This window comes from Macaca thibetana, chromosome 7, assembly GCF_024542745.1.
Source record: "Macaca thibetana thibetana isolate TM-01 chromosome 7, ASM2454274v1, whole genome shotgun sequence".
Taxonomy (NCBI): Eukaryota; Metazoa; Chordata; class Mammalia; order Primates; family Cercopithecidae; genus Macaca; species Macaca thibetana.
This window is the reverse complement of record NC_065584.1, coordinates 160,261,735-160,279,405: the sequence shown is the minus strand read 5'-3', so window position 1 is coordinate 160,279,405 and position 17,671 is coordinate 160,261,735. Positions and strand designations below refer to the sequence as shown.

Genomic DNA, 17,671 nt, shown 5'->3' with positions numbered 1-17,671 from the left:
AATCCTCATCAGCTCCAGGCCTCTGACACCAATTCCCAGTAGAGCTACTTACACAGAACAAACTGTTTCCCTTGGAATTCTGGATTATGAAGTGGCTATCAGTGTATATTCACTCTTGCCCAGGATTCCCCTGGACCAAGAGACTTTCTTTCCCTTTTCTCTTTTTACTTTTTCTTATAATTGTAGATTCACCTGCAGTTGTAAGAAATAATAGAGACATATCACATGTACCCTTTCTGCAGTTATCCCATGATAACATCTTCCAGAACTATAGTGTAATATCACAGCCAGAATGTTAATATTGATACAATCCACCAATCTCATTTAGACTTCCCCAGTTTTACTTTGTTTGTGTGTGTTTAGTTCTATGCAGTTTTGTCACACATGTAGGTTTGTGTATCTGTCACCATAGTCAATATACAAAGAGTTCTATCACCACAAGCCTCCCCTCGTTGCCCTTCAATATTTTTATCTTTATTTACTTTTTTAAGATGGAGTCTTGCTCTGTCACCCAAGCTGGAGTGCTGTGGCACAATCTTGGCTCCCTGCAACCTCTGCTTCCCAGGTTGAAGTGATTATCCTGCCTCAGCCTCCTGAGTAGTTGGGATTACAGGCATGCACCACCATGCTTGGCGAACTTTTGTATTTTTAGTACAGTTGGGGTTTCACTATGTTGGCCAGGCTTGTCCCAAACTCCTGACCTCAGCTGATTCACCCACCTCAGCCTCCCAAAGTGCTGGGATCACAGGCGTGAGCCACTGCACCCAGCCTCGTTGCCCTTTAATAAACATATACCTCCTTCCCACCACCTCCCCATTCCTAACCCCTGCAACCACTAATCTATTCTCCATTTCTATAATTTTGTCCTTTCCAAATTGTTGTTATATCAAATAACATTATATAAAATGTAAAAAAATTAGATACATACTGTATGTAATCTTTTAGGATTGGTTTTATTCATTAGGCATATTTGTATGGGAAGGGGGAAATATATATTTTTTTTCTTTGAGATGTGGTCTCACTCTGTCACCCAGGCTGGAGTTCAGTGGCACGATCTCAGCTCACTGCAACCTCTGCCTCATGGGTTCAAGTGATTCTCCCGCCTCAGTCTCCCAAGTAGCCGAGATTACAGGTGCCCGCTACCATGCCCAGCTAATTTTTTTTGTATTTTTAGTAAAGATGGGGTTTCACCATACTGACTAGGCTGGTCTCCAACTCCTGACTGCAGGTGATCTGCCAGCCTCGGCCTCCCAAAGTGCTGGGATTACAGGCATGAGCCACTGCGCCGGGCTGAAATTTTTTAAGATACAGAAAAGTACACAGTATGACACTATAGACAACTATGTTCCTACTACAGAATCAATACTGACTCTTGTTAATATTTTGTTATATTTACTTCATCTCTTTTTTTTTTTTTTTTTGAGACAGAGTTTTGCTCTTGTTGCCCAGGCTGGAGTGCGATGGCGTGACCTCAGCTCACTGCAACCTCTGCCTCCTGGGTTCAAGCGATTCTTCTGCCTTAGCCTCCCAAGTAGTTGGGATTACAGGTGCCCACTACCAAGCCCAGCTAATTTTTTGTATTTTTCATAGAGACGGGGTTTTGCCATGTTGGTCAGGGTGGTCTTGAGCTCCTCACCTCAGGTGATCCACCCGCTTTGGCCGGCCTTTTTTTTTTTTCGAGGCGGAGTCTCACTCTGTCGCTCAGGCTGGAGTGCAGTGGCATGATCTCAGCTCACTGCAAGCTCCACCTCCTGGGTTCATGCCATCCTCCTGCCTCAGCCTCCCGAGTAGCTGGGACTACAGGTGCCTGCCACCACGCCTGGCTAATTTTTTTTTTTTTTTTAGTAGAGACGGGGTTTCACCATGTTAACTAGGATGGTCTCAATCTCCTGACCTCATGATCCACCTGCCTTGGCCTACCAAAGTGCTGGGATTACAGGCTTGAGCCACCGTGCCCAGCCGCCCCCCCCCCTTTTTTTTTAAGAGAGACATGTGTTCTTGCTCTGGGGGTTGGAGTGCAGGTGCGGTGGCACTGTCATAGCTTACGGCAGCCTCATCCTCCTGGGCTCAAGTGATTTTCTTGCCTTAGCCTTCCTAGTAGCTGGAACTAGAGGTGTGGGGTACCACATCTTGCTAATTTTTTTGAAGTTTTTGTAGAGATGGAGTCTTGCTCTGTTGGCCTAGGCTGGTCTCAAACTCCTGGGCTCAAGTGATTCTCCAACCTCAGCCTCCCAAAGCACTAGGATTTTAGGCATGAGCCACTGTGCCCAGCTATCTTTTTTGTTATTATATAAAAGAAAGAATTTATTATAAAGTTGAAATTCCTTCTAATCCTCATTCTTAGTTCTCCCCAGTCATCATAAGCAGCTACTAGTATGAATATGGTGTTTCTTCATAGTTTATTTTGTTTATACTGTTATATATACATAAGCAGTTATGAACAATATAGAGTATTATTTTATATGTGTGACCTTTGTAATTTCTTTGCTTTCAGTTAATATGTGCAAATAATTTTTTTTCAAAACCAAAAGTTCTAAAGAAGACAAGCAATGGCCGGGCGCGGTGGCTCACACCTGTAATCCCAGCACTTTGGGAGGCCGAGGCAGGCAGATCATGAGGTCAGGAGTTCGAGACCATCCTGGCTAACATGGTGAAACCCCATCTCTACTAAAAATACAAAAAAAAAATGTAGTCGGCCTGGTGGCGGGCACCTGTAGTCCCAGCTACTCCGGAGGCTAAGGCAGGAGAATGGCGTGAACCCGGGAGGTGGAGCTTGCAGTGAGCTGAGATCATGCCACTGCACTGCAGCCTGGGCGACAGAGTAAAACTCCATATCAAAAAAAAAAAGAGAAGACAAGCAATGACAAAATAAATAGCAAACTCTCATTTTACCCTCAGTTCCATTACCTATAATCATGTATTCAACTCTTGTAGCTGTTGCCCCTGGTATTTCATCCCTAATTCTAAATTAAAATGCTTATAATATGCCAGGCACAGTGGCTCATGCCTGTAATCCCAGCAATTTGGGAGGCTGAAGTGGGTAGATCATTTGAGCTCAGGATTTCAAGACCAGCCTGAGCAACATGGTGAAACCCTGTCTCTACAAAAATTACAAAAATAAGCTGGGTGTGGTGGCGTGTGTTTGTAATCCCAGGTACTTGGGAGGCTGAGGTGGGAAGCTCACTTGAGCCTGGGACGTTGAGGCTGCAGTGAGCCAAAATTGTGCCACTGGACTCCAGCTTGGAATACAGAGCAAGACTCTGTCTCAAAAAAACAAAAAAAAACTTAATAGTACTTTTAGTGACTTTTATTGTAGGTGCTCATTTAGCTCTTATACTATGTCTCCACTTTACTTTTGACTACTCTTCCGATATATAATAATTACATGTAACATTCTTAAATTAAATCATCATTGTACATTATTGTGACTATATAAATTATTTTTACTGGAGAGCTACATGGGCTACTATGAAATGATCAAATATATTAACAATTTTTTTTTTTTTTTTTTTTTTTTTTTTTTTAGTAGAGGTGGGATTTCACCATGTTGGCCAGGCTGGTCTCAAACTCCTGGCCTCAAGTGATTCACCTGCCTCGGCCTCCCAAAGTGCTGGGATTACAGGTGTGAACTACTGTGTCCAGCCTTTTTTGTTTTTTTTTTTTTTTTTAGACAGGCTCTCACTCTGTCACCCAGGTTGGAGTGCTCTATCTCGACTCACTGCAACCTCCGCTTCCCAGACTCAAGCAATTCTCTCGCCTCAGCCTCCAGAGTAGCTGGGACCACAGGCATGCTTCACCACGTCTGGCTAATTTTTTGCATTTCTGGTAGAGATGGGGTTTGGCCATGTTGCCCAGGCTGGTCCCAAACTCCTGAGCTCAGGCCATCCACCTGCTTCAGCCTCCCAAAGTACTGGGATTACAGGAATGAGCCACTACACCTGGCCTAATAATCTTATGAATTCAATTTTTTGTTTCTTCTAGAGTTAATTACCAAATTTTTTCATTTCCTGTAGTTTTCTGTGTACGTTCCTCATTCTTTCTCTTTTTTTCTTTTTGTTTTTTGGTTTTTTGATGTTACCCACGCTGGAGTGCAGTGGCGCGATCTCGACTCACCGCAACCTCCACACCCTGGGTTCAAGCGATTCTTGTATCTCAGCCTCCTGAGTAGCTGGGATTATAGGCACCTGCCACCTCGCCCAGCTAATGTTTTTTGGTATTTTTATTAGAGACATGGTTTCACCATTTTGGCCAGGCTGGTTTTGAACTCCTGACCTCAAGCGATCTGCCCACCTTGGCCTCCCAAAGAGATGGGATTATAGGTGTGAGCCACTGTGCTTGGCCCTTCATTATTTTTCTATATGCACAATCAGAATTTTTTTTTTTTTTTTTTTTTTGAGACGGAGTCTCGCTCTGTGGCCCAGGCTGGAGTGCAGTGGCCGGATCTCAGCTCACTGCAAGCTCCGCCTCCCGGGTTTACGCCATTCTCCTGCCTCAGCCTCCCGAGTATCTGGGACTACAGGCGCCCGCCACCTCGCCCGGCTAGTTTTTTGTATTTTTTAGTAGAGATGGGGTTTCACTGTGTTAGCCAGGATGGTCTTGATCTCCTGACCTCGTGATCCGCCCGTCTCGGCCTCCCAAAGTGCTGGGATTACAGGCTTGAGCCACCGCGCCCGGCCCAGAATTATTTTACAGTGTCATCATTAGTTTCCAAGTGATTGAATGTATCAGATAGTCAATGGTGAATTTTTTTTTTCCTGAGACCTCACTTTCAGAACTTTTTCTTTCGTTCTAGTCTAAACTGTGGTTGGTTATTCTGTAGGCTTGTTCCTCACTTTTTATCTTGTAATTTTCCCTCTTTCCTTTGTTGGATCTTGTTTCCTAATTGTAGACCATCTTCTTTCTTTACTTTTATTCTGTTTTGCTAGAGTATAAAACTCTAGGTTGGAAATAACTTTATCTCAGAATTTTTAAGGCAATGCCTTTCCAATTACTAGTTATGCTGTCTGTGAATTGTCTGATCTTATTCTTTCTCAATCTATTTATTTGTTTGTTTGTTTGTGATGGAGTCTCACTCTGTCGCCCAGGCTGGGGTGCAGTGGCACAATCTCGGCTCACTGCAACCTCCACCTTCTGGGTTCAAGTGATTCTCCTACCTCAGCCTCCTGAGTTGCTGGGACTACAGGCGTGTGCCATCATGCCCACCTAATTTTTGTATTTTTGGTAGAAATGGAGTTTCACCATGTTGGCCAGGCTGGTCTCAAACTCCTGACTTCAGGAGATCTGCCCTTCTTGGCCTCTCAAAGTGCTCGGATTGCAGGAGTGAGCCACTTCACCCAGTCTAAATTTCTTAAACAGAAAAAGAAATTATCTTTAAAATGCTCAGGGAAGAAAAAAGAAAAACAATAGATCATTTAAAAGGATTGAGAGAGGCTGGGCATGGTGGCTCACGCCTGTAACCCCAGCACTTTGGGAGGCCGAGGAGGGCAGATCACCCGAGGTCAGGAGTTCAAGACCAGCCTGGCCAACATGGCGAAACCCTGTCTCTACTAAAAATATAAAAATCAGCCAGGTGTGGGGAGGCTCCTGTAATCCCAGCTACTCCGGAGGCTAAGGCAGAATCCCTTGAACCTGGGAGGCGGAGGTTGCCATGAGCTGAGATTGCGCCACTGCACTCCAGCCTGGGGGACAGAGCGAGACTCTGACCCCGCCACGCCCCCCAAAAAATTAACAATGATGTGCCTTAGTGTAGGTCCTCTTTTAAAATTTATTACAATGGTTACTTGATAGATTCTTTTAATCTGAAGGCTTGTTATTTAGTTACAGGGTTTTTCTTGTTACATTGTTTTTTAAATGATTTCTTTCCTTGCATTATGTTAGTTCTCTCTATATATATATGTAAATATATATATATTCCTATCAGTCTGGTTGGATCTTCTAGAGTAAGAATTGACAAACTTTTCCTTAAAAGACAAGATAGTAAATATTTCAGTATTGTGGGGCTTACAGTCTTTGTTACAAGTACTCAACCCTGCCAAAATATACTTAGTGAGTACAGAAATAAATGAGCTTGACTGTGTTCCAATAAAACTTTATTTACAAAAACAAGTAACCAGGGCATAGTTTACTGACTCAACACTGTCAATATATACTTAGTGAGTACAGAAATAAATGGGCTTGACTATGTTTCAGTAAAACTTCATTTACAAAATCAAGTGGCCAGGGCATAGTTTACTGACTTGTGTCTCAGAATGATTCTCTTAACTTTCTTCATTTTTTTCTTTTTTTTTTTTTAATTAAATGAGACAGTCTCGCTCTGACGCCTAGGCTGGAGTACAGTGGTGCAATTTCAGCTCACTGCAACCTCCACTTCCCGCGTTAAAGCGATTCTCATGCCTCAGCCTCCTGAGTAGCTGGGACTACAAAGCGCACACCACCACGCCTTGCTAATTTTTATATTTTTAGTAGAGACAAGTTTCAACATGTTGGCCAGGCTGGTCTTGAACTCCTGACCTCAAGTAATCCGCCCGCCCCATCCTCCCAAAGTGCTGGGATAACAGGCATGAGCCACTGTGCCTGGCCAGTTTTTCTCATATTTTCATCACTTTTTTCATTTTGTTTTGTATTCTGGAAATTTCCTCAACTTTCTCTTTTATCTCATCTATTAAAATTCTTATTTTTGATATTATTTTTAATTTCCAAGAGCTTTTCTTCTCTGTTCCTTTTTCATTGTACTCTTCTTATTTTATGTATAATTGTATCATCTCTTTTCTCTTTGAGGATATTAATGATAGCCTTTTAGAGGTTTTCTCTTACTGACTCTTTTTTAAAACTTCTGTAGCCCCCATGTGTTTGAATTATGAGTTTTTCCATTTGTTTGTTTTTTGTTTGATTTTGAGACAGGGTCTCACTTTGTCACCCAGGTTGGAGTGCAGTGATGCAATCATAGCTCACTACAGCTTCTGTCCCCCAAGCTTAGGTGATCCTCCTACCTCAGCTTCCTAAATAGCAGGGACTACGGGTATGTACCACCATGCCCAGCTGATTTTTAAAATTTTCAGTAGAGACAAGGTCTTGCTATGTTGCCCAGGCTGGTCTTTGAACTCCTGAGCTCAAGTGATCCTCCACCTTGGCCCTCCCAAAGAGTTAGGATTACAGGCATCAGCCGCCATGACCAGCCTGAATTGTGTTATTTGAATTGTGTATTAAAGTATTTGTGTTATGGGCTTTCCTTAATTACATTGAGATCCTTGGCTTTTAGTTCACATTTATGGTCCTTAAAAGCTGCATGGTTACGAAAGCAGATAGTGATGAACAAAAACAAAAACAAGCTCCATGGAAGCTCGTTTTGCATGGATGAGCTTCAGATTATAATGATCAGACAACTAGCTTGTTGTTGGGTATACTCCAAATGACAGAATTCTTTAACCTGATGCTGTTTACTTTATCCAGAGAAGAGTTCTCCCATCCTTTGGATCCACTGATGGGATCTGAGCTTGAATATGAGTGTAGGACAGGACAGTGAAAATGGGTCAGGGATTTTCACTGTATAACATTCAGATTTTCATTTTATTCCCATTTTTAGCTCTGTTCCTCACCTTGCTTTCCATGGTAAGGGAGTTCTGAGGGTGTGCCATCTTGTCTCTCTATAGGTACCTCCCTTGGTCCTAGCTTCTATGTTTGGCCATGTCAGCCAAAATCCTCCTGATTTTTCTCTGTCAAAATGGGTTGAACACTCTTTGTGTGCTGATGTCTCCACTGTCACTTTTTGGGTTTGTAGTGAATATTCCTTTATCATCATTTTAGTGAAGCTACTGGGTGAATGGAGTGGAGTCAATATGTGTTAGACTGGCATTTAAGGTCAGGCTTGGTGACTCACACCTATAATCCCAGCACTTTGGGAGGCTGAGGCGGGAGGATTGCTTGAGTCCAGGAGTGTGAGACCAGCTTGGGCAATGTGGCAAAACCCTTTCTCTACAAAAAATTTAAAAATTAGCTGGGCGTGGTGGTGTTCATCTGTAGTCCTAGCTACTCCTGGGCTCAGGATCACTTGAGCCCAGAGAGATTAAGGCTGCAGTGAGCTGTGATTGTGCCAGTGGACTCCAGCCTGGGTGACCCTGGAAACCTTTGAGATGTCTCAAAAAGAAAATGAAATTGGAATTTAGGAGATTTGGTTTGAAAATCTTTTGACAAATAAGTAGTAGAAATTTTTATCTGCAGCTAGAGTTTTTTTGGTGGTATGCCCCATTACTCTCCCCTTCTCTCCCTCTCTCTTTTTTACTAATGTGCTCCTCATCTCTGTCTGAGACCTTATCAAAATGGATTTTGCCACCCATATTTCTACCAGTTTTCTGATCAGTATCACTTAGGTAATCTCTAAGAAGATTGAGGCTTTCTCTACAGCTCTCCTTTTTCTGATCCCTTACTAGAATAGACTTTTATGCCTGTTTATGGCAACATAGGCTTTTTCTGCATGTACTTCCAAATTCTATCAGCTCTGTCCATTAACCAGTTCCAAAGCTGCTTCCACATTTTTAGTTATTTGTTACAGCAGCACCCCACTTCTTAGTACCAATTTCTGCCTTGGCCGTTTGGCAGAAAGAGAGAAAGAGTGGGGACTCCCATCCCCACTCTTTCTCTCTCTTTTTAAATTTAATTAATTAATTTATTTTTATTTTTTGAGATAGAGCCTTGCTTTGTCACCCAGACTGGAGTGCAGTGGTGCGATTTTGGCTCACTGCATCCTCCACCTCCCAGGTTCAAGTGATTTTCTTGCCTCAGCCTCCTGAATAGCTGGGATTACAGGTGTGTGCCATCACACTTGGCTAATTTTTGTATTTGTAGTAGAGGCGGGGTTTCATCATCTTGGCCAGTCTGGTCTTGAACTCCTGACCTCAGGTGATCCACCCGCCTTGGCGTCCCAAAGTGCTGGGATTACAGGCATAAGCCACCATGCCCAGCTTCTCTCTCTTTTTTTTTTCTTAAGTCAAGGTGTCTCTCCGTCACCCAGGTTGGTGTGCAGTGGCACCGTCATAGCTTACTGCAGCCTTGACTTCCTGGGCTGAAGCAGTCCTTCCACCTTAGACTCCTGAATAGCTAAGAGTACAGGTGTGTGCCATGATGCCTGGCTAATTTTTTGACTTCTCTCTAGAGATAAGTTCTCATTAGTCCAGGTGTGGTGGCTCATGCCTGTAATCCCAACACTTTGGGAGGCCGAGACGGGTGGATCACGAGGTAAGGAGATTGAGACCATCCTGGCTAACATGGTGAAACCCCGTCTCCACTAAAAATACAAAAAATTAACCAGGTGTGGTGGCGGGCGCCTGTAGTCCCAGCTACTCCGGAGGCTGAGGCAGGAGAATGGTGTGAACCCGGGAGGTGGAGCTTGCAGTGAGCCAAGATCGCGCCACTGCACTCCAGCCTGGGCAACAGAGCGAGACTCCGCCTCAAAAAAAAAAAGAAAAAAAAGAGAGAGAGATAAGCTCTCATTACATTTCCCAGAGGGGTCACAAACTCCTGGTCTCAAGCAATCCTCTTGCCTCCCAAAGTGCTGGGACTACAGGTGTGAGCCACCATGCCTGGTTTCCCTCTGTCTTTTGAATGGAGATATGTTTACTTTTAGTAGTAGTATGTACTTACCACAAAAAATGTTAAATGATATGGAACTGTATGGGCTAGAGATTGAAAAGCTTCCATGTCTCTACCCCTAAGAGTAATTGACACCCCTTTTGCATAGTCAGACTTTGTACATACATACTGTCCCTACTTTTTCTTTATTCTTGCTTGTTTGTTTCATTTCCTTCAGGTCTCCGGGAAACCTAGAGAAAAACCGTTATGGGGATGTACCCTGCCTGGACCAAACTAGAGTGAAGCTAACAAAGCGAAGTGGCCATACTCAGGTAGACAGATAAATGTAATCTTTTTACATGCACTGGGGGAAATTGAGCTTCTTCCAGAGTTAAGCTTACTAATACTTTAGTAGAATAAAAGTAGACTCCGAGGCCAGAGAGATTAGGTTTGAGTTTATATTTTGCTACATACTAGTCTGTGACCATAGGCAAGTCCTTGAATGCCCATCTCACAGTATTGAGTGGAAATTAAATGAAATTCTTTATATGAATGCTGATAGTGCAAGGTCTGATATATTGTAGGTGCTTCATAGGTGTTAAATTATTTATCCTTTACTCCTTAGTTGTAAAGTCATGGTCATATAGTCCAATTCCTTTGGTGAGTATATATGCATCAATACAAAGCAACCTTGATTTTAAGTGACCTCTGATTTCTCCATCTGTATCTGAGGAAACTGTCGACAACTTATGTATACATAAATGTCTAGGGATAGAGATGAAATGGTCAAATGACTATTTATTTAATATATTAATTTGATTATATCTACATGTTAAAAACCTCATATGTAATCTATTACGAGATATTTAACAAACATTTTATTCAAACACTTTACATACACCTTTAACTAAAGTTAAAGGTGTCTTTAGTGTCTTTGTCACATTTGAGCCACTTTTTTTTCTCCCTCAAGACAGAGTCTTGCTTTATTGCCCAGGCTAGAGTACAGTGATCACAGCTCACTGCAACCTTGACCTCCTGGGCTCAAGTGATTCTTGTACCTCAGCCTCCCAAGTAGCTGAGACCACAGGCATGTGCCACATACCTGGCTAATTTTAAAATATTTTTGTAGAGACAAGTTCTCACTATGTTGCCCAGTCTGGTCTTGAACTCTTGTGCTCAAACAATCCTCTTGCGTCAGCCTCACTAAGTGCTGGAATTACAGGCCACTTTTTGAGTCAGTCTAACAAGGTTTTCCAGAGTACAGTGTCTTTATTTATTTTTAAGTGTGTGGCATTGTGACTGAAATTTTATCCTAAAACAGGAAAATCTGTTAGGGTAACATTAGGACAAGTTGGTTTTTTAATTCATCCTGCGTCTTATGCATCCCCTATAATGTGATTCATTCACTTATTCCTTTGTAAAATCCTTAAAAAAAAAATAGAGAGACAGGGTCTTACTCTGTTACCCAGACTGGAGTGCAGTGACTTGATCATAGCTCACTGCACCCTTGAACTTCCGGGCTCAAGCGATCCTCCCACCTCTGCCTCCTAAGTAGCTGAGACTACAGGCACATGCCATTACACATGCCTGATTTTTTTTTTTTAATTTTTGTAGAGCTAGGGTCTCACTCTGTTGCCCAGGTTCCTCCTGGGCTCAAGCAATCCTCTTACCTTGGCCTCCCAAAGTGCTGGGATTACAGGCATGAGCCAGTGTGCCTGGCCATAAATTCCTTTTTAATATAACTTGTTTATAGCAACATCCAACCTTAGAATTTTGAGATGAATGACTAAATTATTATCTTCCTTTTTTTCCCTTCTGATATACCAATTTTATTAGGTGATGTCTCTAAAAAAACCAGTTTTGTTAGGTGATCTCATAAAAAAAAAAAAAACAGCATTGACTGAGGTGTTGTTCAAAGTAAAGTTATTTTATTTTTATTTATTTATTTTTTTTGAGATAGAGTTTCGCTCTTGTTGCCCAGGCTGGAGTGCAATGGCGTGATCTCAGCTCACTGCAACCTCCACCTCCCGGGTTCAAGCGATTCTCCTGTCTCAACCTCCTGAGTAGCTGGGATTACAGGTGCATGCCACCACACCCAGCTAATTTTTGTATTTTTAGTAGATACGGGTTTCATCATTTGGTCTCGAACGCCTGACCTGAGGTGATCTGCCTGCCTTGACTTCCCAAAGTACTGGGATTACAGGCATGAGCCACTGCGCCAGCAAAGTAAAGTAATTTAAATAGTACCTCTTTAACATGATACACACTGTAAGGACTTGTTATATCCCTTCTCTTTCTGGGGAATAATTTTTGGAAAAATTATTGCCTTGTATTTGGGCATATATGATATGTGGGTTGGGACCCCAGGATCATGGTTTCCAACTCTCTTGTCCCTGTTGTTTCAAGCACATAAACTGAATTCACAGCCTTATCCAGGACCCTTGGAGAAGATTTTCCTGCAGGAGCATTTGAGCTAAGAGACTGGCTGGCTGGAGGGTAAATTCATAAGTACTGCTGAGATCATCATCATATATGCCCTGAAGGAGTAGAGTACAGCGGTTGAGTTGGGGCTTTGGAGTCAGAGATATCTGTATTTATCCATTTTGTTGATTTCCCTGTCTCCAGTACCTACAACAGTGCCTGATACGTATTAGACACTCAGGACATATTTGTGAATCAGTGAATCTTAGTGTACCGGGAGACTCTTCTAGTCATCCTGTGGTTAATATGAAGATCATTGTCTGATTTGTAGTCCCTCTCCTTACTGAAACATTAGTGGAGGCTTTATTTTTATAGCAAATGGAGTATTTAGGCTTTTGTTTGTTTTATTTTGATTTTAGTGTTTTTTTTGACATTATTCACTTTGGGGGGTTAGGAAAGCAAAAAAAAAAATTATTTACTTAGCTTTGGGGACTTAACACTGTCATGAAATTTCCACCTATGGGGCTATTTTTCCATTGTTTCCTGATATTTAGTTGTTTTTAAATTTTAATTGATAAAATTTTATATATTTATGGTATACAGTATAATATTTTAAAATATTGTGCATTGCAGAGAGGCTAAGTCAAGCTAGTTAACATATGCATTACTTCACATATTTACCTTGTTTTGTGGTGAAAACACTTAAAATCTGCTGTCCGCAATTTTCAAGTATACAATACCTTGTTAATTGGAGGATTCAGGCTTTTTAGTGACTTGTTCACTTGATTTGCTTCTGGAATTTTAAAGCTGTTAGTCCCAGTTTCTGTTGAACACGGCTACCTTAATCTGTTTGGGCTGCTGCAAGAAAAATACCACAGGCAGGATGGCTTATAAACAACAGAAATTTATTTCGCACTATTGTAGAGTCTGGGAAGTCCTAGATCAATGTGCTGGCAGATTTGGGGTCTGGTGAGGGCCCCTTCTTGGTTCATAGACCACCGTCTACTCATTGCATCCTCACATGGCAGAAGGGAAAGGGGTGAGGGAGCACTTCAGAACTCTTCTGTTTTACAAGGGTACTAATCCCATTTGTGAGAGCTCTGTCCTCATGGTCCTCATCACTCAATCACCTGTCTCAAGGCCCCATCTCCTAATACCATTACATTGAGGGTTTGGGGTTGGGATGTATACATTTAAAGTTATGGGGGACACAAATGTTCAGTCTATAGCAATGGCCCATAACATAGTGTGCCGGGTTTGTTCTTCCTGCTATTTCAATTTGCCCCCAAGTATATACTTTGTCTCTGGGTCATTTTCAGTTTTGAGATGGAGTCTCGCTCTGTCGCCCTGGCTGGAGTGCAGTGGCACGATCTCAGCTCACTGCAAGCTCCGCCTCCTGGGTTCACACCATCCTCCTGCCTCAGCCTCCTGAGTAGCTGGAACTACAGGCGCCCACCACCACGCCCGGCTAATTTTTTTGTTTTGTTTTGTTTTGTATTTTTAGTAGAGACGGGGTTTCACTGTGTTAGCCAGTATGGTCCCGATCTTCTGACCTCGTGATCCGCCCATCTCGGCCTCCCAAAGTGTTGGGATTACAGGGGTGAGCCACTGTGCCCAGCCTTTAATATCCAATGATTCTTCCAAAGTTGCTGAAATTAAAAATTTTAATTCCCTGGGAATTAAAAATCAGCAGTCTCAGAGACCAATGCTAAAGCTGATAGTTCTTAGTTATAAAGCAATAATGTAAAGAAGTGACAATTCTTTTCGAAGCATGAAGTTAGTTCCTCCTTATGTTCTTACTAATGTTGACTGGCATATACCAGGTAAATCTTTTGTACTTTTCCATACCTTCTCCCTTGGTCCTCAAGAGGTTATACCATTTGTATGTGCCAGGTTGAGTAGAGGATAGGCTTAGGCTAACTGCACCCTGGATTGAGAAGCCTGTTTGGAAGTGAGTGAGGCTTTTAGCATGCTGAGTCTGCTGCAAGTGGTCTGTTAGCTCAGTGAAGTTGTCTGAGTTAGGGTAGGACAGTAATCGTATGAGGCCAATACTAGCTGCTATGGGAGGGAAAACTGTGAGTTTATCACTCCACTATTTAGTCAAAGAAATAGTTTCTAAGGAGGAAAGTCTTGACTAAATAAGTAGTAGAGTGATAAACTGGTAGACTGACTGGCTAAGGAACACAAATCCAAATAACACGGGTTTGACCATGAGGTAGAGATATCTTACGAGGTTAGCTATGGAATACTGACAGTTCAGACTGCCCTCCCAGTGATAGGACCCACAGGAGAAAGAGTGATAGGTTGAGGAAAGTCAGTCTGACCTCTCTGTAGTGCAGTGGGTTATGAGTTTTCCCTAGTTTGCTATTGAAACTTTTCTTTTGTCCTCTGTAACCCTTCACACCTTCCCTTATCCATTCTACTGCCTCCATCCATTCAACTCTCAACTAGTTATACTATAACATGAAACTGCAGCTGATCCATGTTTCTCTTTTATCAGCCTGGATCAAAGGATCTTTTGAGTAGGTATTAATAAAAAATGATGTTGAAGTAATTAAGACTGAGGACATTAGAAGGTGGGAGAATACCCTGGAAGAGAGGGAGTCAGGAGCTATTCATTGAGATGCCTTTGAATTTGACTGGAAGTTGCTTTGCATTAATTCAGGTAGTAATGGAGTTCAGGTGTATGGCCTGCCCTGTTAATGGTCCTAAGTATGAGGTGTAGCTTTATTTCTTCTCCATTCACATTTTGCCTTTTTGTGTATGGCAGGACGGACCAGATATTCCTACTTGCTTGCCTTGCTCATTTGGTCCTGTGCTACAGTGTTGCAAGTCCTGATGGACCCTTTTCTTGTAAATAACAGTTTCTGTTGAGTTATAGTTCACTCTGGCATACTGCCACTGTTACTACTTGAGATGTCACTGGGGCAGTTACTACTGTTAATACTTGAGACTGTCATTAGGAGACTGAATGAAGGGGAACAAACATAGAAATGAAAACTTAAGACAAAAATAACTACTCTAAAGGAAGGGTAACATGGGGAAGAAGAAGACATCTCCCTACTTCTACTGAGCAAAGGCAGCCCTGAGCTTCTACAGCCCTTTGTATTTATTGGGTAGCAAGAGCAGGGAGGAGGAGGTAACTATTGGTCAGCTGCTTAATTGATCACAGGTTCATATTATTGTTGACAGGCTTCAGATGTGCCTAATCACAAGCAACACTTGTGCCTTGGTCGTGACTGCCCTCGGCATTCCTTCTTGGTGGCAGACGCAGTTTGTCAGTTTGCTAACATCCTGCTTTCATGAGAAGTTTGCTTTTTGCTCATATAGCCTCCAGTGGTATACTGAGTTGATCATGACCCTCATTCTTTCGGCCTCCAACAGTTCACATACCATACAATTTACCTATTTAAAGTATGTAAGTCGCCAGGCGCAGTGGCTCACGCCTGTAATCCCAGCACTTTGGGAGGCCGAGGCAGGCAGATCACGAGGTCAGGAGATCAAGACCACGGTGAAACCCCGTCTCTACTAAAAATACAAAAAATTAGCTAGGCATGGTAGTGGGCACCTGTAGTCTCAGCTACTCGAGTGGCTGAGGCAGGAGAATGGCATAAACCCGGGAGGCGGAGCTTGCAATGAGCTGAGATTGCGCCACTGCACTACAGCCTGGGCGACAGAGTGAGACTCCATCTCAAAAAAATAATAATAATAAAAATAAAGTATATAAGTCAATGGCTGTTAATATATTCACAGAGTTGTGCAACCATCACCACAATCAACTTTAGAACATGTTTTTCATTTCCCAAAGAAACCTCACACCCTTGGCAGTTACTACCTATTTCCCTCTAACCCACCCTAATTTATTTCCTATCTCCATAGATTTGCCTGTTCTAGGGATCTCATACAAAGAGAATCCTAGACTATGTAACTTCTTGTGTCTGGCTTCTATTACTTAGCGTAATGTTTTCTAGGTCCATCCATGTCATAGCATGTATTATCACATCACTCCTTTTTACTGCCAAATAATATTCCATTGTATGGATATACCACCTTTATTCATTTATCAGTTGAAGGACATTTGAGTTGTTTCCATTTTTGGCTATTATGAATAATGCTGCTATGGATATTTATGTATAAGGTTTTGTATGGACGTATGTTATTATTTTGCTAAGGAGTGGAATTGCTGGGTCATATGGTAACTTTTTAATCTTTTGAGGAACAACCAGGCTGTTTTCTAAAGTAACTGCAGCATTTTACATTATCACTAGCAATGTATAAGCACGGTATACATGTGTATGAGGGTTTCAGTTTTTCCACATCCTTGCCAGCAATATTATCTATAATTGATATCTGTAGTCATCCTAGTGGGTGATTAGTATCGTGGTATGGATTTGCATTTCCCTGATGGCTAATGATGAAAGATTTTTTTTTTTTTTTTTTTTTTTTTTTGAGACGGAGTCTTGCTCTGTCACCCAGGCTGGAGTGCAGTGGCACCATCTTGGCTCACTGCAAGCTCTGCCTCCTGGGTTCATGCCATTCTCCTGCCTTAGCCTCCTGAGTAGCTGGGACTACAGGTGCCTGCCACCATGCCCAGCTATTTTTATTTTTATTTTTTTTTTGTATTTTTAGTAGAGATGGGGTTTCACTGTGTTAGCCAGGATGGTCTCGATCTCCTGACCTCGTGATCCACCCTCCTCGGCCTCCCAAACTGCTGGGATTACAGGCGTGAGCCACCATGCCTGGCATAAGTTTTTAATTTTAATATAGTTTATCTCTTTTCTATTGTCACTTATGCCTTTGGTGTCATATCTGTCATATCTGTGAAGACTTTGCCTAAACCAAGGTCACAAAGATTTACTCTTACCTTACATTTTATTCTGAGAGTTTTAATAGTTTTAATCCCTTACATTTGGTCTTTGATCCATTTTGCAGTTTTTGTGTATGGTGTGAGGAAGGAGTCAGCTTGATTTCTCTGCATGTAGATATCTACTTGTCCCAGCACCATTTATTGAACTGAGGGTTTGAGCTGACCATTTCACTGCTCATTTTCTGCTCAACAAGAAGAGAATATTCACACCTTGGGTTTTACTTACTGAGTACATCATTTTATGACCCAAATGGTATATTCTGTGTAGCTATAGTGATGTCTCCTTTTTTATCATTAGACAGATTACATCAATGCCAGCTTCATGGATGGCTACAAGCAGAAGAATGCTTACATTGGCACACAAGGTAAGCTGGTCCGTCCCTTCCATGTTGATTTTGTGCCATCTACTTATGATTCCTTGTGCCAAATGATAGCATAATTTTTAAACGAATGGTAACTTGAGTGGAGGTTTTGGCCACTAGATCCTGGCCTTTTATAAAGATTGGTGGTGGTTGAGAAAAGCAGATAAGAAGTCTGGGGTTTCTGTACCAGGTGTGCCTGGAAACTCACCGCATGGAGATAAACTGGAGATTTAAACACATAACACTACGGCCTGCAAGTTTTGGGGCTATTTCTTAATATTGGCAAGGGTGTAGGGTATCAGAATTCATCAGCCAGTGAGCTCTTCATGCTCTTCCTCTCTAGTAAGAGGCCAAGAATAGCGGACACCCCAGAGATTGAGTCCAATCTAGGAATGAGTATTGCTGTCCTAATAGGCCTAGGCTGGTTCCTATACCATCACAGAGCACTCCAATAAAT

General features: G+C 42.1%; 1 protein-coding gene across 1 annotated transcript in view; it reads left to right on the top strand.

Moving 5' to 3' along the window:
* The window catches only part of PTPN9 (protein tyrosine phosphatase non-receptor type 9), a 107,113-nt gene that overhangs the window by 77,288 nt on the left and 12,154 nt on the right, over positions 1-17,671 (top strand). Inside the window, exons 8-9 of the mRNA XM_050799847.1 lie at positions 9,803-9,896; positions 17,151-17,217. Coding sequence (XP_050655804.1) covers positions 9,803-9,896; positions 17,151-17,217 — 161 coding nt within the window. The remainder of the gene's footprint in view (positions 1-9,802; positions 9,897-17,150; positions 17,218-17,671) is intronic.